This window comes from Ptychodera flava (assembly GCF_041260155.1).
Source record: "Ptychodera flava strain L36383 chromosome 3 unlocalized genomic scaffold, AS_Pfla_20210202 Scaffold_25__1_contigs__length_14229661_pilon, whole genome shotgun sequence".
Classification (NCBI taxonomy): domain Eukaryota; kingdom Metazoa; phylum Hemichordata; class Enteropneusta; family Ptychoderidae; genus Ptychodera; species Ptychodera flava.
This window is the reverse complement of record NW_027248279.1, coordinates 5,141,395-5,169,059: the sequence shown is the minus strand read 5'-3', so window position 1 is coordinate 5,169,059 and position 27,665 is coordinate 5,141,395. Positions and strand designations below refer to the sequence as shown.

The following is a 27,665-nucleotide window of genomic DNA, read 5'->3' as shown; positions in this document are numbered from 1 at the left end:
TGTCCATGTTTTCGTCTACTAACATGTCTCCTTCAGTTTGCCTTATTAGGTATATATCTTCATTGTGCAAACTTTAATGCTTCATTTGATCAAAGTAAGTTGTTTGTTTATGCAGTTTTCATTTACCTGTTGACATCAGTATGAAGGTGAATACTACTTCTAAAGGCAATTTACGCATATCATTACACTGAAAGGAAATTTGGAAAATTATGTCGGTTTGCATGGACATAAACAACATTTTATAGGAGTGTTGCTTATAATGCTCACTTGCTTACATATGAGGTAAGAGCCCTTGCCTCAATTTAACTGATAACTGCATCGAATATTTCAAAATGTTTCTTTCTCATGACAATTGTTGGTATGCAATTCACTTTTGGACTGAATCAGTGAGTGGAAAGCCCTATTTATAGAAATTAAAGCAGTGTTTGTTTACCTTTCACATCCTTTTCTAGTTTACTTGTCTCTGTACCCGCAGTCTGTGGTAGACTTTTCTCTTTCTTCCCTCTGTCAAGCTCCTCTTGTATCTCATCCTTTTCCTGTACAGCTATCTCTAACTGGTCTATCAGTTGTGCAACCTCTTTCTTTGTTTTGTCCAATTGATCTCTCAGTGTGTCACTTTCTAAAGCCTTATTTTCTGCATCTGACAGTTTTACCTGCATCTTTGCTACTAAATCCCTGCTCTCAGCAAGTTCTGTTTCTGCATTTGACAGTTGTGCCTTCATTTTTGTCATTAAATCACTGCTTTGAGCAAGTTTTGTTTCTAGATTCTGTATTTTCTTTTTAAGAGATGCTATTTCAATGACTTTCTCAGATGCTATTTTCTCAACCTTATCTAACTCTTCAAGTCTTTCCTGACTCAGTTTATCTGACACTGACTTTCCTTCTTTCACTTGATCTAGCTGAGTTTTAAAAAGCTTGGCTTCTTGCTCAGTCTTTTCCCATTGCTTTTCTATCTCATCCCTGTTCTTCAAAGTGTCATCTAACTCATCTTTCAGATACTTCACTTCCTTAATAGCTCTGTCTAACTCCTTCAGTGTTTTCTTATGCTGTTCTTCTAACGAATATTTTCCTACTCTCTCTTTATCTTCCTGAGCTTTCAGAACTTGCGTTTGCCTATACCTCTGTGTGCCTATTTCTTCTAAATCTAGAAAGTACAAATCACAACAGCTATCAACTTTTGAGTGACCGGTATCGAAAAGCAATAAGCCTCTAACAAGTAAACTTCTGTCTGTGGTTGTTGTTGCTGAAACTTTAGTGCCGTGTTTTTCAAATTGTGCATCTAGGGCTGTTGAAGAAGTGAAAACGTATTATGCTATAAAGTTAATAATGTGATCATAATTGATACTTTAAAAATATGTTCACACAACTTTCACCCTGTTCTATTTCTTTTAAAACAGCACTCTTCTAATCATATAAAAAAACTTTACCACTGTACATAGAGCTGATAACAATGAAAGATACCAATGTCCTAATAATGGCACTCTTCACCAGTTATGCAGTATATTGTTCCATCGTTGTGTGATTTTGCTGAATGTCAGTTTACATTATCAAACTATTATGGATAATCTAATCACAATTGTGTTTAGCTGTAACAAGAATCCTTCATGTTGTTCTTGACAACTGAAATCGTGCATAGTAAAAAATGTAACTTCTGTGACAAAAATGAGTATATTGAGCATGAAAATCCCATTTCGCATTTTATGAGCAGAATACGTGGATATTTAATATATTTCAGAGACGGACAAAAAGAAGAAAAGTTATGGAAACGGACTATCACTCACATTTTCTAGTAAGTAAGCATTATCTTTCAGGCAAACTGTGATAAGAAATAAAGACAAGGCTACTTAAAGTAATCAAAATTTAGCTCTCTGTACTGCAAGAAGTACAAGAAGTGGAAACGTTTAGATGTCACTTTACCTTCTGTTATCAGTTGCCCACCCTCCCTGTCAGTGACCAGGAATGCCCTTATTCCCAACAAAGAAAGTATCTCCTGCTTAGCTAACAGGATATGCCGGATCCTTTCTGTTACTTCCACTGGTACTTGTATAACATCACAAGTGATGTGTTTAATGTCTGCTGAGTTACCAATATTGAGAATTTGTGCCAACCACTGTGTTGTCACTCGCTGACTCTGCAGTAATTGGTCGAGTTTGAAAAACACCAGTCTCCTGGCTGCAAAATTACACAATGAAATATTAACCACAAATGAATCAGCCAAATGAAATACATGTATCTACCCATATTAATATGAATGCAAACAACTTCAATGTAGTGGTTCTCAGAATGAAGGGATGAAATGAATTAAGCATTTGGTCGTCTAAATGATTCCAGCAGAAATGGTAGTGCACGATATCCAAGTACCGACAGGATATTTTAATTGACGAGCCTCATGAAATGTATATCAATGTTAATATGAATGGAAACAACTGCACTGTAGTGGTTCTGAGAAGGAATTGAGTGAAAAGAAAAAAGCATTTGGCTAACAAAATGATTTCTATTACAGGAAATAAAGTGAATGTGGAACAGCATTTTGTAGTGTGGCATCTACTGCATGTTGCAGTTGAGTTAAAGTATTTGCTTATTATTTGAATGAAGATTAAAAAGCCTTAAAACTAGCAGAAATTGTAGCTACGTGTGACATCCGAATGTTTTCAGTTTTCTATGATGAAATTTTCTTTCATTCCAAAATCAGTGCATTTGACGTCATAATTCATAGGGTCGATTAAGATAAATATGTGTGAGGAAATGTTGCTCTCTTAAAGACTGCAATAAATGAGTATGGCAAAAAGAGTAGCATAGTGGCATAGGTTACATTACCTAGTGGAATCCTCTCTTCAATGTTAGTATTTGCTTTGTTGGAGGGTAGAGATTGCTGTTCCACCTGAAGAAAAGCAAAATCCAATAAATATAACTGAACTCCTCAACTATGATCTGTTTTGTTTGTTTTTTTCTGGTGACAATAAACCAAACACTGCTCAATGAGATATCTTTGGCATCTAGTCAGATATTTGTAGGCAACCTTGTTGCCTGCATACTATGATAACTTAATTTGATCGCTTAAATATAGTTCTCTATTTTATTGTGCTACCCTGTAATGACTACTTTACCAGGAGGCTTGACTCAGGTCCTTTTAAGAATCCGTATCCATTTTCATCACCAACATGCCTCAAGAAGTCAGATATGCCTCCATCTCCTGTCGTACAAAGAAAAAACTTGGATTCATGCAATTGTATTATCAACAGTTGATCATATTTATCACATGCTGGACTAATACCTTCATGAAGATTAGCTGAAGTTTCTGGTTATCTTTATATAACTAATACAAATGTGAAGAAACTCACGTTTAATGAAGAAAACGTCAAGTTCATCAAACTTCTTCTCGTCATATGTGACTTGCAGTTTCAGGGGTAAGTTCACTTTTGCAGCAATCTCTCTCATCTCATCTGTTATCAACCATGGTTCGTATAACTCAGCAAATCTCCCAGTCTGAACACTTGACTTGAATCTGTAAAGACCTAAAATACTAAGGAAATTAATTAACATTCCAAGCGATCCAATCGTGATCTTTGTCACCTGATTCACTCCAACATTTGCGTCACAGCAGAGTCTCTTCAGCTCCTCAATCCCATCTTCTATTATTTGATCAGCTTTTCTCTTCAAGGTTTGTTTGCACCTCAGAAGACTTTCAGATATTTTCTGAATCTCCTGTGTCAATGCATCGAGTGTAGTCTGATCATCTGGTCGTTGCCTTGACACCATTTCCCGTTGTTCTCTTAGCTCTTTCAAGCGCTGCTTCCACGGTTGGGCATTTAGTTCGATGGTTACAGGAAAATCTAGTTGACACAAAGAAATAACTGTTTGTCACAATATTTACCTTCTCTCTGATTAATACTATCTGAATGAAAAAATTGCTTATTATCTTTTCTTCGGTTGGGCACTTTTAAAGTGTTTTTATTGTTAAATTTAACTTTGTTCATTTTAACTGGGCAATGTGAAGAATATTGCGAATGAATGGGGAAACAACCCAACTCAGATTAATGCTACCTGGCCAGTCACTTGAAATATGGCATATCTATTCACATATACTCCTAATGTTTAGTTAAATGTGGCCAGGGATATTGCATGCAACTTGAACTGTAAATGTATTGAGCTGAACATAAACGTATTATAATGTGTAGTTTAAACAACAGGTATTCTTGAAAAAGACAATAACAACAAAGTCATAACATCATTTGAGTAATAGCAGTGTTGATAATAACACGACAAGTGCCCTAGCTTATGATGCTAAATTAACCAGTAAGTTATCAATATTGCTATGCTGTGCTATGACAACGTATTTACATGGGAGATATATGGTATTTACACATTGACGACGTTATTAATTGATTACGAAATATGTATAGTTTCTCACTCATGAATTCTCTAAACATACTTACCTTCACTCGGTGCCTTCTCTTCTGTGAACAAAGCAGCAAATCTATCATAGCTCTGGTCAACCTCTTTACACTCTAAGTATGCTTTCTTGAGTTCATTCGCCCATTTTAGTGCTGTTTCAGTATCTTCTACTGCTGCCATCACTTTGTCATGCCACTCTTGTTCACTTCTCACTAGGAAGAGGTCTTTGTACGATTTAAAGTATTTGATGATGAAATTCCCTAACTGAGAGTCTCTGTCAGCGTACGTTGGTAATCCAGCTGCAATGGTCTCCAACCCATAGAAGCCAAAGTCTGAATGAGGCGAACCAATGACACAGAGGTGAGATTGTTGAAGATGGGTCAATAGTTGTATGATTGTAGCTGTCGGCTTAAGATTAGCTAATTTGAAGCCACAGCGAGTTAACTCTTTCAGATCCTTTTCCCTTTTATCAATGGACTCTTTTGGAACGTCAAGAATATTCCATTTTATGGAATGACCACACACTTCTTCCTGAGCTGCTGCAACCTCACCAAGTACGGATGCGATCTTGCTGTAGTCACTCATAATATCAGCATGACAGTCAACATGTCCATACGACAATATGACATGCTGTTGAATATCTTTCTGAAGTTCGATGGTTTGTTTCTGGAAACAGTCATAAACTTTTGGCAGAATTTCAATGTGTGAAATTGACTTGTCAGAAATTGCCCTGTATGCATTTTCAAAGTAAGCATGCATACTGGGACCAATGGACACCATGGCATCGGCTTCCCTGGCAATGTCTAGCATGTCTCCTTCTAGTGTACTTTTTTGCTCACTTGTCATGTTGGTATGGTAATCAGGATGAACTGCGTTGATCTGGTACAGCTTAGCTTGGGGGAATACAGTCCTGCGGATATTAGCAGCAGCTTTAGCCGTCATTGGAGCGTAACCAATCACATATTGAATGTTAGGCAGATCTTTAAGCTGAGGATAGTAACCTGCTGGGTAAGACAGCCACAGGATATTTATAGGATCAGACTCAGGGTCAAGGTGTTCAGCTCTTCTAGCAGGGATTAAAGTAATACCAGCCTTTTCTGCATCCTTCTTCTGAGATTCACTTACAGTGACATCAAGTATGGTGAAATAGACCTTAATGCCTTCGCCCTTTTTTCTAGCAAAAATTTGCATTAAATTTCTTTGAAATTGTGCAAAACCATATCTTTCAATGTCCCATTTGTCAAACACAACCAGCACTCCTGGTACATCTGCCTAAAAAGGGAAACAACACCTTGTAAATAAGAAGAAATCAATAAAATATATGGTGAAAATTTAGGCGACATACGTGTGTTTTATTTCACTTTCACTCATTTGGGCGCGGATTAGGGGCCTTCAAAATAGGCGGAAGTGACGTAACGACATAGACGACCGTCTGCTAATGAGTCAAAGTTAACGGCCAACAACCAACAACATTATATGAAGCCACACAAGTATTTGAAAAAGAACATGAAAGAATGAAAGATCAATGGAATGAGGTAAACACACAATTATTGTCTCGTTCAACTGTGCCTTCGATGGATCACAGTAAATTGACCGATAACGGAATAATTTTAAACTTTTCTGTCTGATAACCGTCATCAGCCCATAGAACAATTTGTTAGAATGAAAGTAGCTACGGTAATAAAAGTATGTATAATGATTATCAGTGTACTTTTCTGGATGTTTGCTGATTACACGTCATTCCCCTTAAAAAGCTAGATATCGTAAAGCGTACAGTGATACTGCGTCAAAGATGTCGATCATTCCTTATTCATCGAATAACTCATGTGGTTTTCTACCGTTATCGGTCAGCACGAGTCTTTGTTACTATGTTCACAGTTGAAATCCATGGATCAAGGAGAATTTCGAAAATTGCCGTTTCTGAAACTTTCTTTCGACATCAAAGCACTGCTATTGGATTTTTTCCGATAATCAGGACGTAAGCATTACCAGCGAGTACCCCTTTTCTCAATGTAGAAAAACCACTGATGTGAAAAATTATACAATGTATATAATTTAGAATATCTTCATGATATCGTGAGAAAAAGGTATGATTTGCCCGCAGAGAAATTCCATCAAATGATTCAAAGCAGCTATCTACCAGATGGTTTACTTCGAATTCTATTCAACAAAACGATGCATACATTTCGTACAAAGTGTGAAAGAAAGGCTGTAAGTCTAATGTGATATGGGGCATCGCTCTCTCAGCTGACCATTTCGTCACAAAAACTCGAAAAAAATCATGAAAATATTTTAGCCAATAAACATTGATGCGAAGTCAGTTTATTTAGTGCAAAAATGGCCCATATATTTCCCGGAGAAATGGCTCTTTTGAGAGGTTGTCGAATAAATGTGTCGCGGGTGTCGATCGACCAGATTGCTTTCTCCTGGTCGACTCAGAAAAACATCACGGAAGAGGTGTTAAAGGAAATATCAACGAAAATAAGAAAGTCAGCAGATGTCTCATTGTATTTAGTCACGTAAGCTTATGTTTTATCTCAGACTGTCTTTTTTTCTGTGGTTTTACTGATGTTGGACAAAGTGACCGCAATGCTACGCTAAAATTATAATACTACTTTTCTTCTCATAAAACTTTGCTATATCAAGGTACACTGAACTATCGGGAAATAGTTTAATGTTTAAATTATTCCAAGGTGAACAGTAAACATAAAGCAAAAATTGACTTCTCCACTCTACTATCTATAGGCATGCGATGTAATGTACGAGAAACAGTTCCTCGATGTCGCAAAATACCTCCATGTTCATGTGTAACAAAATGTTGTACACGAACTAGGTTTGTTTCGAGTAAAACTGCTACGCTTTATTTTAAATCCAACAAATGTATTCTGGAAAATCTATTTGAACAGGTAAAGTATACATTAACATGAAATACAACAGATAAAAACGATACAGACATAAATGAAGAAATTCCCACGAGAATAGAAGTGAGCATTTCATTCTGCTAAGAGCGAACTGTCCAAGACGTCGACAATTAGCCTATCGTTATTATGGCACGATAAATACGTATCGAAAAGTAGAAGCGGAAGAAATTAGCTTTGATCATCTATGGGTAGGTTGGCACTCTAAAAAATAAATTTCACGATCGCTTTGCCGAGTCGTTGATTGCATCTAGAAGCCTGGCAGCGACCCATATCTTCCTAAAGTGCGAACGGGTGTACGTCTGCTAATGTCATTGTCACATGTGTCAACTGGCTGCGTACAGGTCTCTACGTCACTTCCGCCTAACTTTTCATAGGGAAAAGTGAAGTTGTGGCACTATCGGGAAGTGAAAGTAAATAACTCTAACATAATGAGCCATATTTTCCATAATCAACAGAAATTCTGCATCTTGAAATATCTCTTGTAGCATCTGCAGTTATAGAATGACGGACTACTTTTTACATACTTGAATTTTTCAAGTTCATGAACTTCACGATAAGCTTAATAGATTTCATGGTGTAATGACCAATCAAAATTTAGAGGATATCGTCGAGGATCAAATGATTCCTTCCTACGTGGTGGAATGAGAGTAACACCAGCACTTCGCGCATTCTCTTTCTCATCATCACTGACCTCCACAACAATCATAGTGCAGCGTATATTTTGTGACAGAGAATATACACCATTTTTGGTACAGAAATAAGCTCACGCTTCCTGTTCAGCCCCTGGGTTCATGTGTGTATAACGCCTGGTGATCCAGGATGCAAATAAGAATAAACCTGCTATAAGTCCCCCAATCACTTTTTGGCTCGTCGTTTTTGTCTTTAGAGTTTGTTTTATCTGGAATAGGTACAAACGAAGCTTTACTGTTTTAATTGATGTCCAACTAGGCGTGACTGGATTATGTATTATGAAAATATCATTTAAAATGCAAATGGATAAGGCTATTATGTCCTGTTTCAATATCAACATTACACTAGTCAATAGACCTATGTCGTACAGCAGATGGGATGTTCAAACGGTATCGTTTGCCTATTTGAACGTTAAGATCTCCCTCTCTCTCTCTCTCTCTCTCTCTCTCTCTCTCTCTCTCTCTCTCTCTCCCTCTCTCTCTCTCTCTCTCTCTCTCTCTCTCCCTGTTGATACTACCGAGTTGATTGCTAGTGCTACCATCACAGAATTTGTGAGTGTTTGAGAGAAAATAGCTCCGGCATTTTCGTCGGCCTCATATATCAGCAGCTCAATAATTAAAATCCCGGTAGGTACACATGCTTTTCACTAATCTTGGCAACAGCACAGATATCAAAGATCAACATATGCGAGGTAATAGGAATTTGAAAATTAAAAGAAGGTTCATATTCAAACTACTCTTACTAATTTAGCCTGTTCTCTCACTTCTTGCCTCGTTTTGCTTCAAAAAGACATGTTCACTATCGATTTAATTGTTTTCTAAAACCTTAGTGTAACCATAGACAAATTTTTTATTTTTTATTTTCTTTTCTGATTGTATATATATATACTGTATACAGGTACTATACATACCTACCTAATACGAGTGAGTAACCTGTTAGCGAGCGTGGGTACAGCGCCACCAGTGTCAGACTTTCACTGCTGAGAATCTCGCGATATCTGACGAGATTCATTAAGAGTTTGACTTGCAGACAACTGCACATTTCTGTGTCTGCCCCATTGATATTTCTTTTCAAGCTTTTGACAGCAGTGAACGTTGTGGTCGAGTAAACTGTAGATGTATACTCTCCTTTATTTTAACAGGGTTTCCCTTCCACTGGCTACATTATTAGCAACACAAGAGTTTGTAAGCAGACATGCAGATGCTTCTTTTTAAGTAATAACTACGTTTTTGTTTTACCATGGAAGGAGCCTTTGTGACTGAATTTCAGAAATACAAAATATTATCAAGGAAAAAAACACTAAAAACAGAGACAGCCAAATACTTGAATAATCTACCGTTTGACACTTATCGACATGTACTGCAGCTGACGTCATACTTCATGCCCCTGGCCAACAACGGGCCGTTTGCCACACTGTTGGATTACTAGGGTCATTATAATAAGCTCTCATAACAAGCTTTCATAACAAGCTCTTCCTTTTCGTATGCAAAAATTATCAGATATTTTGAGTACACTATAGATTGGCAAGGCATTTCGGGGGTCTGTATGTGATGTTTGTGGTCCAGCGACATAAACAAACTGCTTGTCACTGTTTCGCGTGTAACACAGGCGTCTGTACGTGTAAGCGTCAGTCTGAGGTTGCCTATGTGGCCGTCGTGAAAAACATGTGTGTATAAACATGTCTATCGTGCATACTAATTTTATGAATACTTCTTTTCATGGTATGAGTTTTTAATACTAAAAATAAATCAGGTCTGCAACGGACGATAGCCTCTTCTCATAATGTCATGCTTATAAATCTACGTATACATTTGAGTCCAGTTAAGTGTACCAAATAGGTCATGCATTTTATGAGTGTTCCGCTTGAGTTTATGATTTACACTGTAGTCTTGGTTTAGAAGATTTATGTCATGCTTTGTAGGGTATTGTAGACATGTAGTTACCTGCTAAGTATTCCAGCCGTCGTAAATGTGAACTCGAAGGAATGGAAACCGATTGACTTTAGACGAATAGTGTGTTTGGTCAGAAATGGACACTATCGTTCACAATACTAACTCCTACATAGACCTTTTTAATATATTTACGTATATTCTCGTGCTTAATCACCTGTAAGCTTAATTAAGAAAACTACCACGATAGGACTATTTATTTTACAATACTGCCTGTTTTGTAGTGCATTATCTGTTCATTATAATATAAGCATGTATTTTAGTCTGCTCAACTATTTACTTTATTGATCATCTGACCTGATATGAAGAGAGAAAAAACGAAAAAAACGAGGGATTTATAAGGAACACGTTCCTTATAAATCCCAATACCTTAAAATTACGCAGATGACGGTGGAAAGTCTTGAAAGTGTTAAATATTGGCGACGTGTTACAGGCTCAGTTCACAAATCTTACTCAAATCTACTATTTTTACATTCGAGTGACTGTAGAAGGAAATTGCCCGTGTACACGAATAAAAATGGCGTCGTACTATTATCTCGAACACACTTAGGACATGGACAGGCCACTGCCAGCACAATAGAAATTAAGTGCTCACCTTTTCTACGAGTCTTGTAGACTGCATACTTGAACTTGAGTGATAAGACACACAGAGAGGAGATATATAACAGTGTCAGAATTGTAGCTGAAGGAAGTAATTCGTCAGTCTGTGAACGGTAGATAGTGTCCAGCCTAGTGCTTGTAAATATCAGTAACCGGCACACATAGAAAGTCCGTGTACATACATCGTCAAAGTGGTACACAAGGGTAAAGTTCAAACAGGCTCAGTTGTAACACGGAGGTAAGCTTAATGGTTGTAGGGTCTCCTGGACCTGAAATTTCATCTGTACATGTTACTTCCAGTTGCAGACATTCTTGGTGCATCCAAGACATGAAGTTGAAATAGTTTTCATGTGAGGATTTTATTTTGCAATGGCTATTAAAAAGTTTGACTCTATTGACAGAGTATCATAAGTACACAGTGACTTTGCCACTATACACTAACCCCTTTGAAACTGATTCATATGCGGGACGAGTGCACAGCCTTTTGTATACTATTCCGCCAAGCGCGGACAGGAATGCGGGTGAATACAGGTCATGACCTTTATCCCCCAACTCTTAGACAAAATAACAGCGTACAATGAGACGCGCTTGTGATGTATGTTGTGAAATTTGACTGAGAAAGGGCTGCGCTTCAAGTGAAACGCCAAAAGTTACGCACGGACGACATCATATTTGTCTATCATAAACTACTTTTCCAGAAGGTCGTCTTAAAAATCATCACAGAAATAGCAAGGAGACAAGAAACGTATCAAATTGATGTGACATATTCATCATGAGTGCCCGTATATGTTACTTTTTTATCAATTTATCCAGCTGTTTGTTACATCATTGTCACTCTCAATGGGCCAAGACACACTAGGGGCCATTTATCACTCTCTCAGTCTGTGTATGTCTGTTTGTCTGCCCATTCATCCATCAGTCTGTCTGTAGACCAAGTTTGTGGAGCTCATAACTGAAAAATGTCCTCATTAAATGTGCCCTGCTTCGAAATGTGGAATGCTTGGATGATTATCTACGTGAGAATGGAGATTTGCACATGTTGGAAGCAGAACAAGAAAAATATGGTTTTTCATAAAGTGCCATAGGTATATTGATTGGAGAGTTATTACTTTGATGTTTGGTACATATGTCGGGAGGGACAATGGGTGCGGTGTTTTGGTTGAAAAAGCATTAAATTGGTGTGAAAGTATTTTTGAGGTTTTTTTGAGATTGTGGCCAAGAGTCTTGTGTCCAGGAATCACATGTCAGATACCAGGTATCAAATTTGGATTTTGAGTTCTTAAGGATCATCTGATTACAATGTACATGTATCCTAATATTCATAAAATTTGAATACATAAATATGAGTGAATTTGACGACAGAATTTATATCAATTATTGCAACTGACAAAAATTCATGGAAATATCCACAGTGTTGTGTCTAAGAGGTTTAGGGTACAGATCCAGTAATGGGCCAAGTTTTGCCAGTGTTAGTAAATAAAATGCCAAATATGATATTCTTGAAGTCCTACAGCAATACTTTTTTAAATGAGTGGCAGTTTGGAACATACCATTATCACGTAAGTGTGGCAGCATTGTTAACAGTGACAGCCCTAACAAATGCCCGTTTTTACACGTTACTTAGTCTTCCATCGTGCAACCATAGACAGTAAAGGGACTAAATATTGTCTACATTAATTCCATTCATATAATATTACCAGAGGATGCTTTATTGTAATATGGTAGATTATTTCCCTAATTATGATGCACCACGTTGCATGGTGTTGTAAAAGTTTGTGATACCGAGAACTGCACAATTGTATATTCTACATGTTTTACAATTTCATATATAAGATATTTAAATGGAATCTCAGAGAGGGGGCGTAAAAAATAACACTTAATAACTGATACTGCGCCCAATTACATTTATTCCTCAAGTTTCAATACATAGAAGAGACAACATTTCGAATTTCCCATAGATGCTTCCGTATCACACTGATATTATTTTGCACTTCATAAGGCCATGACTTCCACTTCACAGACATGCAACACTTGTGTCTTGTCGGCCAACTTGATACTGACATAGCGCCCTCTCATTGGGGTTTCACATCCGCATTGCACTGTGATGGTTTCCTGTCGTGATCTCTTGCCAAGGACTTGGTGTCCACACACAGGGTTGTTTTCAACATTTGCATTGCTACCGACACGTACTACAGCGTTCTTAATGCGGAAGGCTAGAAGAAAACCACATAACACGAGTCAGACATTTTTCGTTGGTAGATAGTGCATTAGTTTGGTACCTTGCTGCGGTTCCGTAGCCCTACCACACAGTCCCCCAACACAACCAGCAAAGGGAGTGGTAGGGCTACGGATCCGCAGCAATTTGATACCCTGCCCCCTTTCTACCGCGGTAGAAAGGGGCAGGGATCCAGACTACTATTGCATTAGACTGAAAGATCTGTCGATCAAGAAGGTCTTCACGTTCCCCCAGTAGAGAGCGCCCTCGAGCGACGGCTCTTTCAGTCTCCTATTGCATAAGTGTTTGAGAAAATGACTTACACAACTCGAAATTAGTCCACCTTGCTTGCATTAAATAACATGTATACCTTTTTATGTGTCCTACATGTGCTCCCGTTAGCCATGGCATCCCCTTATTTGACATTTAGAAATTATTTTTCATAGTGAGGTGTAGAAATTCATCATGAGCATATTATTGGATCTACTATTATATCTTTAACTGTACCATACCAGTAAATTGATGGACCAGTGCAAATACAGTGATCTGATTGACCGAGATATGAAAATAGCCGTGCTATATATATTATTGATACGGCACTATCAAAACACGCTCGCGCTCTCAGAAACAGTATAAATCCTCTTTGACACTTCACGCCAGAATGTCAATATACGGTTCAGACCAGCTCAACAAGAAGTATACAACTCTGTTTTGACGATTTCATTCAACTACTTAATCATAGAATGATACTGCATGTTTATCATAAATGCACCTCATTTTCCCATTTCCTCACACAATTTACGTCACCCTACGGCCAGACTAAAACGTTGAAATCTTGAAGGTAATTAGTCCATTAAAGGGACAAATAAAAGTCGCTTTATTGATTTTTTGTGATATCAACTACATATGGAATATTTGCATAAAGTCAGTGTACAAGATGAGGACGTACATAACTGTAAAAGTGTTATTTATTATTACCCCTTAGCTGAATGCAAATAGATGATTTCTTTTGTGACGTTTAGAGCTTTCGTATTCCTTTCCTTTTCTACAACCAATAATAACATTGCAATGATAACCTTATCTCATTAGAAAATATTGCTTGAGGTGCAAACTTTGTGTAGTAGTACTAGTGTTATATATGGCCATGCATGTCTGAATAGATAATAATGCCTAGCGAGATTTACATACTACCAACTTGATATTTTGGTACAATTGCGTAAAATTTTGACTGAATGTTTAATCTTGTTTAGTTGCAAGCTGTACACAGTTGACCAATATTTTTTCATATCAAACAATACTCACGAAAAAGTAATTAAAAGGGAATGACCTTTTACTGTAATTTCGCTGCAAGTGTGTGTGGAAAACAATGAGTTGGTCTAAAATGAGGCAAGCTTGTTGTCTTCGAAATCATGTATCTTTATTTATGGTCATTCATATTATTAATGACTTCACCAGCCCGCCCTCTATATCAAACGGTACTTACGGCAACAATCCTGTCTGTTAGTGATCACCACCTCATAGATACTATACTCCTGTCCAAGATCAACTTTCCACCACGGCTCGAACTCTTTCTTCGTCCACATACAAGACTTGCCCTTTTTCAGGTCACTGTTTTTGTTACCATCGACTGCTCTATCAGCGCCAGCGCCTTTGTTAATGGAACTTTGATCAGCTTCCTTACCCACAGCAACGTTTTTCAGACCGCTTGGAAGCTCGCAAGCTTAAAAAGAAGAGAAATATAAACGGTTGCTTGAAAGGAGAATGGCTGTCAAAAGGAACACAAGTGCGGATAATCATCTCTGAATATCAACCTACTGTGAAATATTCTGCGAGACAAAAGTTTGTGCTGACAATTAAATAGCTATGGTTGGAAAAATGCTGACCAGCATTTCACATCATAAATACATTGTAGTAAGTCCATTTATGTTGTATGGAGATATAAGGCAGAGTGAAAATCATCCCTGAGTCGTTGCAATATAGCTTTGGAGAAAGTTTCTTCGAGTCAAAGGTATTAATCACTAACAGCATAAAGTCGTACGGTCAAATGCATCACTGTACATGTCTTAATATTCTGCTGCAAATAATGAAGTTTTCATGTCACCATTCCTGCCTTCTTCTTAAAATGTAGTATTTTCGTTTCGCTTAGTTCTGAGCCTTGAACAGATAAATACGCGGTTGGTGCTTTTTCAGACAAACTTGTGCTTGATAGTGTGTGGCAATGCTATATTTATTCAAGAATATAAACTTAAAAGTGGTACCATACCTAGAGTAGTCGGAATCGTTGTCACCTCTGAAAATTTAAGAAATAGCGAAATTACGTATGCATAGCAAACCTACGTGACATGTAGCTGTAAACGATATGGTTTCTAGTGCAACCTGCTTCTTGCACAACACTTCCTTGGTGTGATGAGTCCAGTGCTACTAGGTTTTTTAATCAGAACTCAATCTTTGGATGAAAATGATATCAATGAGATCTAAAAACAGATTAAGGACTCAATATTTTATAAACGTAACTTACCGGGAGGTGGCTGCGTTTTCATCTCGGTTTTTGGCTCAGGTGCTGTAGAGGAATATCATACATCAGTTATTTAGAACCCCTGCAATGCAGAATCGTACATCACACAAAATAAAAACAAAGTGATCAAATTCACTCACAAACATGATAAATTAAAAGGTACATACCTACACACATACATAGTTATTACATAAAAATATAAATAGATGCATAGATACCTACACACATACATAGATAGTTAGTTAGTACAAGGAAATGAATCTAAATTCATGTTTGCCAGGTATAGATAGTTCCATCTGCGGTAAATGTAGACGCAGAATGAAATTATACATACACACATACACATGTATGTATGTATATGTAGACAATTAAGAATTTTATAAAGAATGTGACAAATCTTACGTTCCGGTATGGAGAAACACCATGGTACATCACGAATGCTAGAATCAAAGCAACACTCTCTATCTTCGCATTCCTTCTGTGTAATACCTCCCCATCCACAACTTACTCGGTCAGAAACCTCCACAAGGTCCTTGCATGCTCGAGGTTCTTCATTCAGTTCAACAAGTGAAAAGAAAAAAAAAATGCTTCACTGTTAACATGATCCGAGAAGACATTCGTCAAATAATTACTGAGTATATTATTCTCAGGTCATAACCTTGAATGACATTTGCATGGCAATTATTGTACAAGGAAAACTATGCGGGTAGAATTTATTATAGTAGTATTAGTATTAGTATTAGTATTAGTAGTAGTAGTAGTAGTAGTAGTAGTAGTAGTAGTAGTAGTAGTAGTAGTAGTAGTAGTAGTAGTAGTAGTAGTAGTAGTAATAATAATAATAATAATAATAATAATAATAATAATAATAATAATAATAATAACAAGGCAGTATTGCTGAAGGCAATGAGTACTTGGGCCGAGAGAGAGTAATTTTGAGGACAATATATACTACTATTCAAATATGGTCTTGAATTTCCTCCTGTCAATTAGGCATTTGATTAACTGGTTATTAAACGAAGCAATGATATGACAACGGCAAAATATGTCTAGCAACTTTTGTGGAGTTTGAGGCAGGGGTTCTTTATTTATAGTGGAAATTGCTTAAACTCCTTAAATATTCAAATTACAGCAAATTTCTTTTGTTCTCGATGGTAGATGTCTAATATTTAGATGGGCATATTTAGATTTTTACCCTATAGTTATCCCTATATACCAAAAGTCGGACATCCAGCTCAGAATTAGATATGCGCATAATTGATGAGGTACAATATGTGGTGTCATAAGGTGTCCCATCATACCATATATGAAGGGTGTAGCACTTGTGGTTACTGAGTTGTGGACAAATATATATATATTTGAGGTCAAAGGTCATTGAGGTCACGTGACATTTTGTCAAAATAATTGTATGCTAAGTTATTCCTATATACCAAAAATCAGACCTCTAGCTCTATTGGCTCGCTCAAAATTAGATATGCGCATAATTAATGAGGTACAATATGTGGTGTCATAAGGTGTCTTATCATACCAAATATGAAGAATGTAGCACTTGTGTTACTGAGTTGGGGACAAATATATATATTTGAGGTCAAAGGTCATTGAGGTCACGTCACATTTTGTCATAATTGTATTGCTAAGTTATTCCTATATACCAAAAATCAGACCTCTAGCTCTATTTTGTCGATCAAATTTCAGTAAATTTACCTTACCTAGATGAAATTTTGTCTATAGGCTGAAATTTCGCCGAAGTTTGACAAAATTGCATCGATTTTTCAGGTTCATATCCGACATTTTTGAGTTTTGAGTGCAGACAGAAATAAGTTTTGAGGCAACATGGCTGCGACCCCATGTTGACCCCTACCTGCGTACGATGCTATGTGCTACAGCTAACACACAGCATCGCACGCAGGGCTAGCGATAGCCCTGCGTACGATGCTGTGTGTTCCGCTACAGCTAATAGCCCCGCTCACCACAGCCCTGCAAAGACCCGTACGTAGAGTTGGTGACTTCAAATCCATTTTTGGACTTGACGTAAAAAGCCAAATTACTGCCGAAATTCAGCGTTCTTGGGCCCAAGTCGTATCCCTGCCTACCTCAGCTACTCGATCGCTTCCAAAATGCCAGTCTTTTATTCTGTTTCGTAAATAACCGTCGATGTCGGCAACTCTCTCGCTAGCCTGCGTACGTACGCAGTGTACGCTGTGTGTTAGGAACGCACACAGGGAATACACAGCGTACACAGCATCGTACGCAGGGCTAGCGAGAGAGTTGCCGACATCGACGGTTATTTACGAAAAAAGAATAAAAGACTGGAACGTAGAGTTCAGCTCGCTTAGAGTATCATAACATTTTCGGCCTTCGTTTAGATCGACCCTAATCTCTCCCATTTAGGAAATAAATACACAAGCTACCTTGACAAAACTTCGTGCACCATCGATCCAGGACCAAACGCACTACAAATCTGTCACGGTCTTGACGTCATCATTTCCTTACATGGTAATCGGCATGCCGTATTTTTTAGCAAAGGAGACACAGAATACGTCGGAGTATTCAGTTTCAAAACGTATTACATTGTGTGATGTTGTCAAAAAAGGTAATGTTACTGCAGTAGTATAAATTACAAAACACAAAAGTTCAAATCAGTTTATTTTGGACTGGCTTTACCCAACATTTCATATTGTTTCTTATGCCAGATTTGACCACGTGCTTACTGGCGACCCCTTTACATGCAAATTTTGTGTCAAATGGTGTGCTCTCCTGGAAAAACAAACGTACGATTTCTATATGAAGGAGGCGAAATTTGCCCTCAAAACTCGAAACCACCCCTATGGGGTGTACCTAGCTATTTTGAACGAGCTTCTCGAATCTGCAGCTCTATTTCGAAATGACGGTCTGGTTTTCTCAGCTCAAGGATAAGTGTTCTCCATCGCTGTGGGCATTACTATTCTCAACTGGGGGTACAGTTTCCAGTCGTAATGTTTTTCATTGTATCCGGGATATAAAACCTTTCGTTTTCACAATTTTAGTTTGATTAAAACTAGTCCACATCTTGTCAGTGATTAAACATGTTTCAAGTTTAAATGTTAAATTCTGGTCTCGAGCCCTCTTGTTCGACCAAACTGAAATTACCCCTCCCACTTTGGCTCGTCCAGTGGGTGTAGCAAGGGTCGTGCCATCGCATAGGAAACGGAGGGTGCATTAATTGTTGCATTTCGATGCACATTTTGATTATATTCAGAAGATTTTGTGGCAAAAACTCAGATAGAGAAGCATTAATATTCACATCTCACTTATTCAAGACTGGCTGAGAGCAGCACTTCCATTCAGTTAACATCATTACGCCATTTATTATGCCAAGAAAGATGAAGCCAAGGCATTTGCCCTCCCTGGTCTCAGCCAGAAATGGTTATACCTTACAGAGTTTTTTCCCACGGAATGAAAACAAATGTACTTGGGCTGAGGCCCAAGTACAATAATAATAATAATAATAATGCATCAAGCTTAAAGTGGCACTCCCATTTGGTAACATTTTTAAAACACATTTTTTCAATGCCAACGGTTGATATTTGACGTAGCGACTTCGCGCGGATCACGATATATTGATAAAAACATGTCCTTTCCCAAACGTGTTTTTTCGCATCACGAAGTTTTACGATCGTTTCAGTGTATGACCCGAAGTCCACCGAAGGTTTGTCGTTGTGCTGATTGACGATATTCTAGGGAGTCCATAATAAGTTCGAACGACACAACCTCCCACTGACAAGACTTTATATACAACATTATGCCTTTACCTCAGTTAAGTTTTCTTTTTTAAAACTTCTCTTTAGTTTTTTGTCGTTTTCATTATTCTCAATCAGTTGTATTATATTTTTAACCGTAGATATCAGTTTTTACGTGTAAAATATTAGCCGCCTCTGATGACTACATTTTGTCGTCTGCCACACAGTAACGTGTGGTCAGGTGTGGTTCAATACATGTTATAGCGGCCGCCGCGTGGTATGCGTCTATGCATACCACGCTGCGGCCGCTCAACCGCACGTAAGTGTGTTCTTCACCTATACGAATTCTGGTGGAAACAGCAAACTTTGTTTTCCGTTTTTTCGTCAAGTCAGTAAGACTCAGCTTTCTCCCACGGGGCATAACCGATCACCGACGCGATTACTACTGTGGCGTACAACAGCGTCAGCGTAGAATCGTACTCCATAGCTTAGTTGACAATGGCACCAGTGCCGAACGTTCGATGTTCGGAAGTTGAATTTAGGTGGGCCATCGGAATTCAAACTTTTACTTTTTTGAGGACATGTTTTTATCGGTATCTCGCGATCCGCGCGCAGTCACCACGTAAATTTCGACCATTGGCATTAAAAAAATGTGTTCGAAATAATTTACCAAGTGGCAGTGCCTCTTGAATTTTGTCAATTATGGATTTGGAGGGGGTACATTATTGCTATCATTTCATAGGTTTGGCAATACCAGTAAATTTGTAGACGTTCGTTGAAAATATCTAGAACAATAGTGCAGCATAATTGGATACATTATCAGTGATAATCTGAATGTTGGACGTCAAAATGCATTGCTATTGAATAAGCTATAATATTGTTTATTAAATATTATATTGTAATATTTATTATGTCATATCAGTATATTGATGGTGCAAATACAGCAATCTGATTGGTCGAGACGCGAAAAGAACCGTGGTATATTGGCGATATACCACGGCTGACATGCGCACTAGCTCTCAGCTTGAGAAAAAGTCCTTTTATAACGTTGCCCGCCAGACTTTCAATATACTGTTATGATATAATAGCAATAAATCACACCCAGCGACGGTATACCACTCGATTTTGACCAGTTCACGACATATATGCACTAGCTTCGCTCGTACATATATGTCGTGAACTGGTCCAAATCTCGTGGTATACCATCGCTGGGTGTGCTTTATTGCTTAAATAAACAATATTATAGCTTTGTCAACACAAGTGAATTGTGATGTATGAATGTATGTATGTATGTATGTATGTATGTATGTATGTATGTATGTATGTATGTATGTATGTATGTATGTATGTATGTATGTATGTATGTATGTATGTATGTATGTATGTATGTATGTATGTATGTATGTATGTATGTATGTATGTATGTATGTATGTATGTATGTATGTATGTATGTATGTATGTATGTATGTATGTATGTATGTATGTATGTATGTATGTATGTATGTATGTATGTATGTATGTATGTATGTATGTATGTAGGTAGGTAGGTAGGTAGGTAGGTAGGTAGGTAGGTAGGTAGGTAGGTAGGTAGGTAGGTAGGTAGGTAGGTAGGTAGGTAGGTAGGTAGGTAGGTACTTACGTAGGTGGGTGGGTGGGTTGGAGGCAGTATGATATGATGCAGATAAATAAATATTCTATAAAGAATGTGAAAAATCTTACGTTCTGGTATGGAGAAACACCATGGTACATCACGAATGCTAGAATCAAAGCAACACTCTCTATCTTCGCATTCCTTCTGTGTAATACCTCCCCATCCACAACTTACTCGGTCAGAAACCTCCACAAGGTCCTTGCATGCTCGAGGTCCTTCATTCAGTGCAACAAGTGAAAAGAAAAAAAATAACGCTTCATTGTTAATATGATCACAGGGCGATGCCTACGTGTCCGTCCCCAGGGGTGGGTAAGACTGTTTCGTTGTATTGCTAATAAAGATATATTCTACCAACCTTTGGTGTTTTGGTCTTAAACTTAGCACTGCCCTTGACAATCTTGCGTTAACGTTTTATCAACATGCTGTATCTATTATCTGATGAGTTTGAGTGCCTAATTGGCCATTCCAGCTTTTGGCCATACAAATTTTGACGTGGGCACTATCCGGTCCAGGCTCCGAGAACCGGATAGTGCCCACGTCTATGAAAATTCAGCGTGAACAAGGGCGATAAAACTACAAAGAATGCTTCGGATAAGGCTGACAGGAACGCAAACAAATTATCCCCACTCTATCCCAAATTCTACACTTGGTTAAAGTATTTCTCTGCATTCCCACCTGGTCAGTCCACAACGACTGGATTTTCGGTAGTTCAGAACGGCGACACCAAACGATGTTTCCATTTCCAATCAGTTGAAATGGATGCTAGCGAACTATTAAAAGTGCATGTCATGTTTTAAAATAACAAAGTCACCATTTTTGGTTGAAAAGGAAAAGAAATGCGTTGCGACACACGATAATTTCGAGTATTTAAGTCCCACAGTCCCTCAAACAACGGCCATAAGCTTACATGAACGCGCTCGCGTATGTCCGTACACTCTAAGCTGACATTGTATGGTATGCATTACACGTCAGCGACGAGTGCTACGCTTGCGATCGTGTCGATCGGTAAGACGGTATGACATGTATCATTTGTCCAGTTCAAGTGACTTGAATGACTACAAAACTGATGTTTTCTCCGTTGTTATGGACAAGGGTCCGGCATTCACAGGTGCAAAACATTTCGGCCAATTGGACATAACACTAAAACAAAAACTGACCAACTTTGCCTGTTTGTAAGCGCTAGCGTTCCCGGGGACAATGATTCACTCCGCCCGTACCCAAGCCTGTACCTCGATCCCAGCTTTGTACTTAGCCGTTTTTATTTATTTGTTTTTATCCTTAATGTAAGCCTAGTGTAAGGTCAGTCGTCCAATATTGATATATTGAAGTCTAATTTTGATATGCTGACTTATTCACAGACAAACAGAAAAAATGCTCACATGCCGGCTAGCCCGTGTAACGCCGGGAACACACGGAGGCTGCACGCAACTCACGGCTAACATTGCCGGCCAACTTCAAGAATCATGTCTCAATTTTCTCCATTCTCCTCCAATGAACCCGAGTACAATTTTACTGACAGTATTACACTATTGCCAACTAGTCATGTTATGAGGGACTGTGTATACACAAAAGTTTTCGATTTCCTAAACCAGAATTCAGATCTCTCTGTTCATTCAAGTAATGGAGTTTCTCTTAAATTCAACCAACAAGACTCAAATTATGATGATCGTTCTTTCTCATATGTCGCTGTAGCAGCAGCCATAGCTCTCGTCCGTTGCGACGGAAAAACTCTTTTTCCGTCACACAACTCGGAGTTGTCCCGTTGCAATCCAAATTCGACCGGGAAAACGAGAGCTTCGACAGCACAGCTGAATGCTGCTGCTTCCTTGTGGAATATACTTTCTAGTCATATTCGTTCAGCATTAAGTACTGAAGTTTTAATATCTTGACTAAAGACCTACTTCTTTGAGAAAGCATATTATAGTCATGCGACACTGTGTTTACCGCCAGTGAAAATTTTCTTTATGCTTTGTCTATAGAAAACTCAGGTGATTGTGCTCAGCTCACGTCTGAACATAGCGTTTAGGACTCGATAAACAAAATGTTACACTTGGTGGGGGTGTTCGTGATAAGTGGAACGGCGTTTCTGTCCTATCACTGGCCATGCTTGGGTTAGGCGCCAAATTTAAAATTCATTGTTATCAGTCAGTACATATTGACACACACACCCACGAACTCATTAAGCTGGCAAAAGCTCTTGCAGAAATTTGTATGGGAAAAAGCTGTCATGGCCAAAGTAAGCAAGGGTAAATTACTAAGCTGTGGACGCTGTCACCAGATTATCACCAGATTAAATTTGACAAAGTCAACAACGAACGCGCCAGCAAGGTGTTTGCAGCTGAAAACGATATGATTTCTAGTACTACCTGTTTCTTGACCTGTTTCTTGAACAATACTACCTTGGTGTGATGAGCCCAGTGCTACTATGTTTTTAATCAGAACTCAATCTTTGGATGAAAATGATATCAATGAGATCTAAAAACAGATTAAGGACTCAATATTTAATAAACGTAACTTACCGGGAGGTGGCTGCGTTTTCATCTCGGTTTTTGGCTCAGGTGCTGTAGAGGAATATCATACATAAGTTATTTAGAACCCCTGCAGTGCAAAATCGTACATCACACAAAATAAAAACAAAGTAATCAAAGTCAGTCACAAACATGATAAATTAAAAGATACATACCTACACACAAAATAGTTATTACATAAAAATATAAATAGATGCATAGATAGATACACACATACATGGAAAGTTACATACATACATATATACATACATACATACACATGTATGTATGTATGTATGTATGTATGTATGTATGTATGTATGTATGTATGTATGTATGTATGTATGTATGTATGTATGTATGTATGTATGTATGTATGTATGTATGTATGTATGTATGTATGTATGTATGTATGTATGTATGTATGTATGTATGTATGTATGTATGTATGTATGTATGTATGTATGTATGTATGTATGTATGTATGTATGTATGTATGTATGTATGTATGTATGTATGTATGTATGTATGTATGTATGTATGTATGTATGTATGTATGTATGTATGTATGTATGTATGTATGTATGTATGTATCACAGTGAATAGGTGTCTATGTGACTGTTCACACTTGATCACAGGTATTTATACAGGAATTTGGGCAAGGAGAAAGTAAGATATTTACGTTGTAGTTTTGTCGTCCTGGTTGTAACAATTATATTTAGCCTATTTGGAAGAAAATTGGACATTCACGCAGTGTTTGCTTTATATGGCACTCTATAAAATAATGCCATAACATTGTTTCAACATTTTCAAAATGCTATTTGTTGACAAAGACTTAAAGAAAGAAAAACTTGATCGTTGCAAACCACAGTAAATTATGTCCCTGCCATTACGACTTTTAAAATTTAGTCTTCGGAACTCTCACCGGAATATTCTACATTTGCATCTCGCGTCAGTCTGTCACAAATGAAGCAATGGGCACCTGTTCGTCCACTGCCTCTCCCTTTATTAATTGGCAACATTGTTGTTTTTGAATAAAAGTCGTCCTTCCTACAATAACCAAATTGAACGGAAAAAGAATGCTTAAAACAATCAATCAATTGTCATCATATCGTTCTGTCACCTCTCTTCTACTAATTGACCGCCATGCTGTTGATGGAAAACGACATTGCAATCATTACGAAAATTGTAAAATAGAACGTACGTACGTATGTATGTATGTATGTATGTATGTATGTATGTATGTATGTATGTATGTATGTATGTATGTATGTATGTATGTATGTATGTATGTATGTATGTATGTATGTATGTATGTATGTATGTATGTATGTATGTATGTATGTATGTATGTATGTATGTATGTATGTATGTATGTATGTATGTATGTATGTATGTATGTATGTATGTATGTATGTATGTATGTATGTATGTATGTATGTATGTATGTATGTATGTATGTATGTATGTATGTATGTATGTATGTATGTATGTATGTATGTATGTATGTATGTATGTATGTATGTATGTATGTATGTATGTATGTATGTATGTATCACAGTGAATAGGTGTCTATGTGACTGTTCACACTTGATCACAGGTATTTATACAGGAATTTGGGCAAGGAGAAAGTAAGATATTTACGTTGTAGTTTTGTCGTCCTGGTTGTAACAATTATATTTAGCCTATTTGGAAGAAAATTGGACATTCACGCAGTGTTTGCTTTATATGACAGTCTATAAAATAATGCCATACATTGTTTCAACACTTCCAAAATGCTAATATGGACAAAGACTTAAAGAAAGAAAAACTTGATCGTTACAAACCACAGTAAATTATGTCCCTGCCATTACGACTTTTAAAATTTAGTCTTCGGAACTCTCACCGGAATATTCTAAATTTGCATCGTGCGTCAGTCTGTCACAAATGAAGCAATGGGCACCTGTTCGTCCACTGCCTCTCCCTTTATTAATTAGCAACATTGTTTTTGAATAAAAGTCGTCCTTCCTACAATAACCAAATTGAACGGAAACAGTATGCTTAAAACAATCAATCAATTGTCATCATATCGTTCTGTCACCTCTCTTCTACTAATTGACCGCCATGCTGTTGATGGAAAACGACATTGCAATTATTACGAAAATTGTAAAATAGAACGTACGTACGTATGTATGTATGTATGTATGTATGTATGTATGTATGTATGTATGTATGTATGTATGTATGTATGTATGTATGTATGTATGTATGTATGTATGTATGTATGTATGTATGTATGTATGTATGTATGTGTGTGTGTGTGTGTGTGTGTGTGTGTGTGGTGTGTGTGTGTGTGTATGTATGTATGTATGTATGTATGTATGTATGTATGTATGTATGTATGTATGTATGTATGTATGTATGTATGTATGTATGTATGTATGTATGTATGTATGTATGTATGTATGTATGTATGAACGTGAATATGTATCTATGTGTCTGTTCACACTTGATGACAGTTATTTATGTAGGAATTTGGGCAAGGAGAAAGTAAGATATTTACGTTGTAGTTATGTCTTCCTGGCTGTAACAATTATATTTAGTTTATTCAAAAAAAATGGACATTCACGCAGTGTTTGCTTTATATGGCACTCTATAAAATAATTCCATAACATTGTTTCAACACTTTCAAAAGGCTAATGTTGACAAAGACTTAAAGAAAGAAAAACTTGATCGTTACAAAACACAGTAAATTATGTCCCTGCCATTACGACTTTTAAAATTTAGTCTTCGGAACTCTCACCGGAATATTCTAAATTTGCATCGTGCGTCAGTCTGTCACAAATGAAGCAATGGGCACCTGTTCGTCCACTGCCTCTCCCTTTATTAATTGGCAACATTGTTGTTTTTGAATAAAAGTCGTCCTTCCTACAATAACCAAATTGAACGGAAAAAGAATGCTTAAAACAATCAATCAATTGTCATCATATCGTTCTGTCACCTCTCTTCTACTAATTGACCGCCATGCTGTTGATGGAAAACGACATTGCAATTATTACGAAAATTGTAAAACAACGTGTGTGTGTATGTATGTATGTATGTATGTATGTATGTATGTATGTATGTATGTATGTATGTATGTATGTATGTATGTATGTATGTATGTATGTATGTATGTATGTATGTATGTATGTATGTATGTATGTATGTATGTATGTATGTATGTATGTATGTATGTATGAATCTATCTATTCTATATATCTATCTATCTATCTGTCTGCCTGTCTATCTATCTGTCTATCTTCCTGTATTTATTCATTTATCTACCTATCTATCAGTCTCTGTCTGTTTGTCTGTCTGCCTGTCTGTCTCTCTTTATCAATCTATATCTATTTATCTACCTATCTAGCTAGCTAGCTAGCTAGCTATCTCTATATCTAGCTATCTCTTTTTGTGAATAATTTTAATGCGTAAATGTGTATGACTGGTTTTCTCTATGACTGTTGAAATCGCTGGAATATGTTCATCTATCTACCGATATTTAAATTTTATAACTTAATGTCCCATGTTCCTCTCCTATCAGCTCGCGCGTCACTTATGATGCATTCAACATGAGATGAACTCGGGTATCCGAGGCGGTGCCAGACTTACTCATGCTGATACGACACAAAGAACGGGTAATATAGGGTACTTACCGATTTATCATACACACAATGTTGAGAATGTTACAATTAACAAGAAATGTCTTACATGCAGAGGCTCTAATTTTGTTCTGCTTCGAACACAAGTATTATTGCAATATTTATGTAAACAGGTGCCGTTAAACCTTCAACTGTGCCATATTTTCACTAAGAAAATAAACAACACAAGCGAAACTGCCACCACACGTCACTGACCACCACGCATAAAAATAACAGGACCCGAAGAATTCTTACGAGAAGAACAATTTATTGTCTGATATTTTACCTCGTTAGTTATCAATTCAAAGCTGTCTTTTGCTTCAAACCTACTCTCTTTCGAGTAGTTAGAGTGGTGACCATTATTTTAACTGGAGGTCGCCATGGTAACGTGTCAGACATACGAATCACATAGTCAACCCACGCATCAACTGTGTTTAAGCTTGTGATAGCATCAGCTCTATAGTCGAACATGAAACAAAAAATGACTTAAACAAGACAACATTACGTGAATGAATATACCATTTCTGTATTTAATTTGCATCTTAAATATTCACGCGATACGACTTCAAATTTTGATGTTGGCAACGCCGAGCCGTGGGTGATGACTTTTCACTGTCAGGTGTCATGAGCGTATCTAGATATAAAACGGATAATATTTTATCGTAAACGACGACCGAGAGGTTAATACAACCATCGGAAAGGATATGTTGAGGAAAATGTTTAAAGGGAGGGGGTCGTCAGAAGTCTGCTCAAAGATTGGCAGGGACAGCTACGGCCGATATAATCACTGAATCTAGGGTTCGTTGGAGGTTGATGAATGTTTAAACATGTTTGTTGACAATGAAT

The 27,665-nt window shown here is 37.4% G+C and overlaps 2 protein-coding genes across 4 annotated transcripts; both read right to left on the bottom strand.

The window, feature by feature from the left end:
* Positions 1-160: 160 nt before the first annotated feature.
* LOC139125652 (uncharacterized) lies at positions 161-10,916 on the bottom strand. Its single transcript, XM_070691750.1, has 7 exons — positions 10,551-10,916; positions 4,437-5,667; positions 3,342-3,833; positions 3,108-3,193; positions 2,818-2,881; positions 1,918-2,172; positions 161-1,285 (listed from the first exon to the last, which is right to left on the bottom strand). Exons 1-7 carry the CDS (start codon positions 10,575-10,577, stop codon positions 414-416), a joined length of 3,027 nt encoding a protein of 1,008 aa, XP_070547851.1. The 5' UTR covers positions 10,578-10,916; the 3' UTR covers positions 161-413.
* Positions 10,917-12,442: 1,526 nt separating this feature from the next.
* On the bottom strand, positions 12,443-23,308 carry LOC139125667 (fucolectin-1-like). Of its 3 annotated transcripts, XM_070691767.1 has the most exons (7): positions 23,173-23,248; positions 20,722-20,868; positions 15,688-15,834; positions 15,289-15,330; positions 15,034-15,060; positions 14,254-14,490; positions 12,443-12,768 (listed from the first exon to the last, which is right to left on the bottom strand). In XM_070691767.1, the coding sequence occupies exons 1-7, from the start codon at positions 23,192-23,194 to the stop codon at positions 12,548-12,550; spliced, it is 843 nt and encodes a 280-aa protein (XP_070547868.1). In that variant the 5' UTR covers positions 23,195-23,248; the 3' UTR covers positions 12,443-12,547. The 3 variants fall into 3 exon arrangements, with proteins under 3 accessions (XP_070547868.1, XP_070547869.1, XP_070547870.1); XM_070691768.1 differs by lacking the exon at positions 20,722-20,868 and having other exon boundaries at positions 23,173-23,308; XM_070691769.1 differs by lacking the exon at positions 15,688-15,834 and having other exon boundaries at positions 23,173-23,249.
* Between the last annotated feature and the right edge of the window lie 4,357 nt (positions 23,309-27,665).

What these genes read in the sequence shown, in the direction of transcription:
- LOC139125652 (XM_070691750.1), bottom strand. Translation starts at nt 10,577, where the DNA reads ATGCAGTCTACAAGACTCGTAGAAAAG. An exon ending in TGAAGAGAGGATTCCACTAG is followed by an intron (nt 2,173 to 2,817) that starts GTAATGTAACCT and finishes GTAATTTTGCAG; the next exon opens with CCAGGAGACTGGTGTTTTTC. An exon ending in TGGGCAACTGATAACAGAAG is followed by an intron (nt 1,286 to 1,917) that starts GTAAAGTGACAT and finishes CTTCTTCAACAG; the next exon opens with CCCTAGATGCACAATTTGAA.
- LOC139125667 (XM_070691767.1), bottom strand. Translation starts at nt 23,194, where the DNA reads ATGAAAACGCAGCCACCTCCCG. An exon ending in AACGATTCCGACTACTCTAG is followed by an intron (nt 14,491 to 15,033) that starts GTATGGTACCAC and finishes CTTCTTTTTAAG; the next exon opens with CTTGCGAGCTTCCAAGCGGT. An exon ending in TAACAGACAGGATTGTTGCC is followed by an intron (nt 12,769 to 14,253) that starts GTAAGTACCGTT and finishes GTTTTCTTCTAG; the next exon opens with CCTTCCGCATTAAGAACGCT.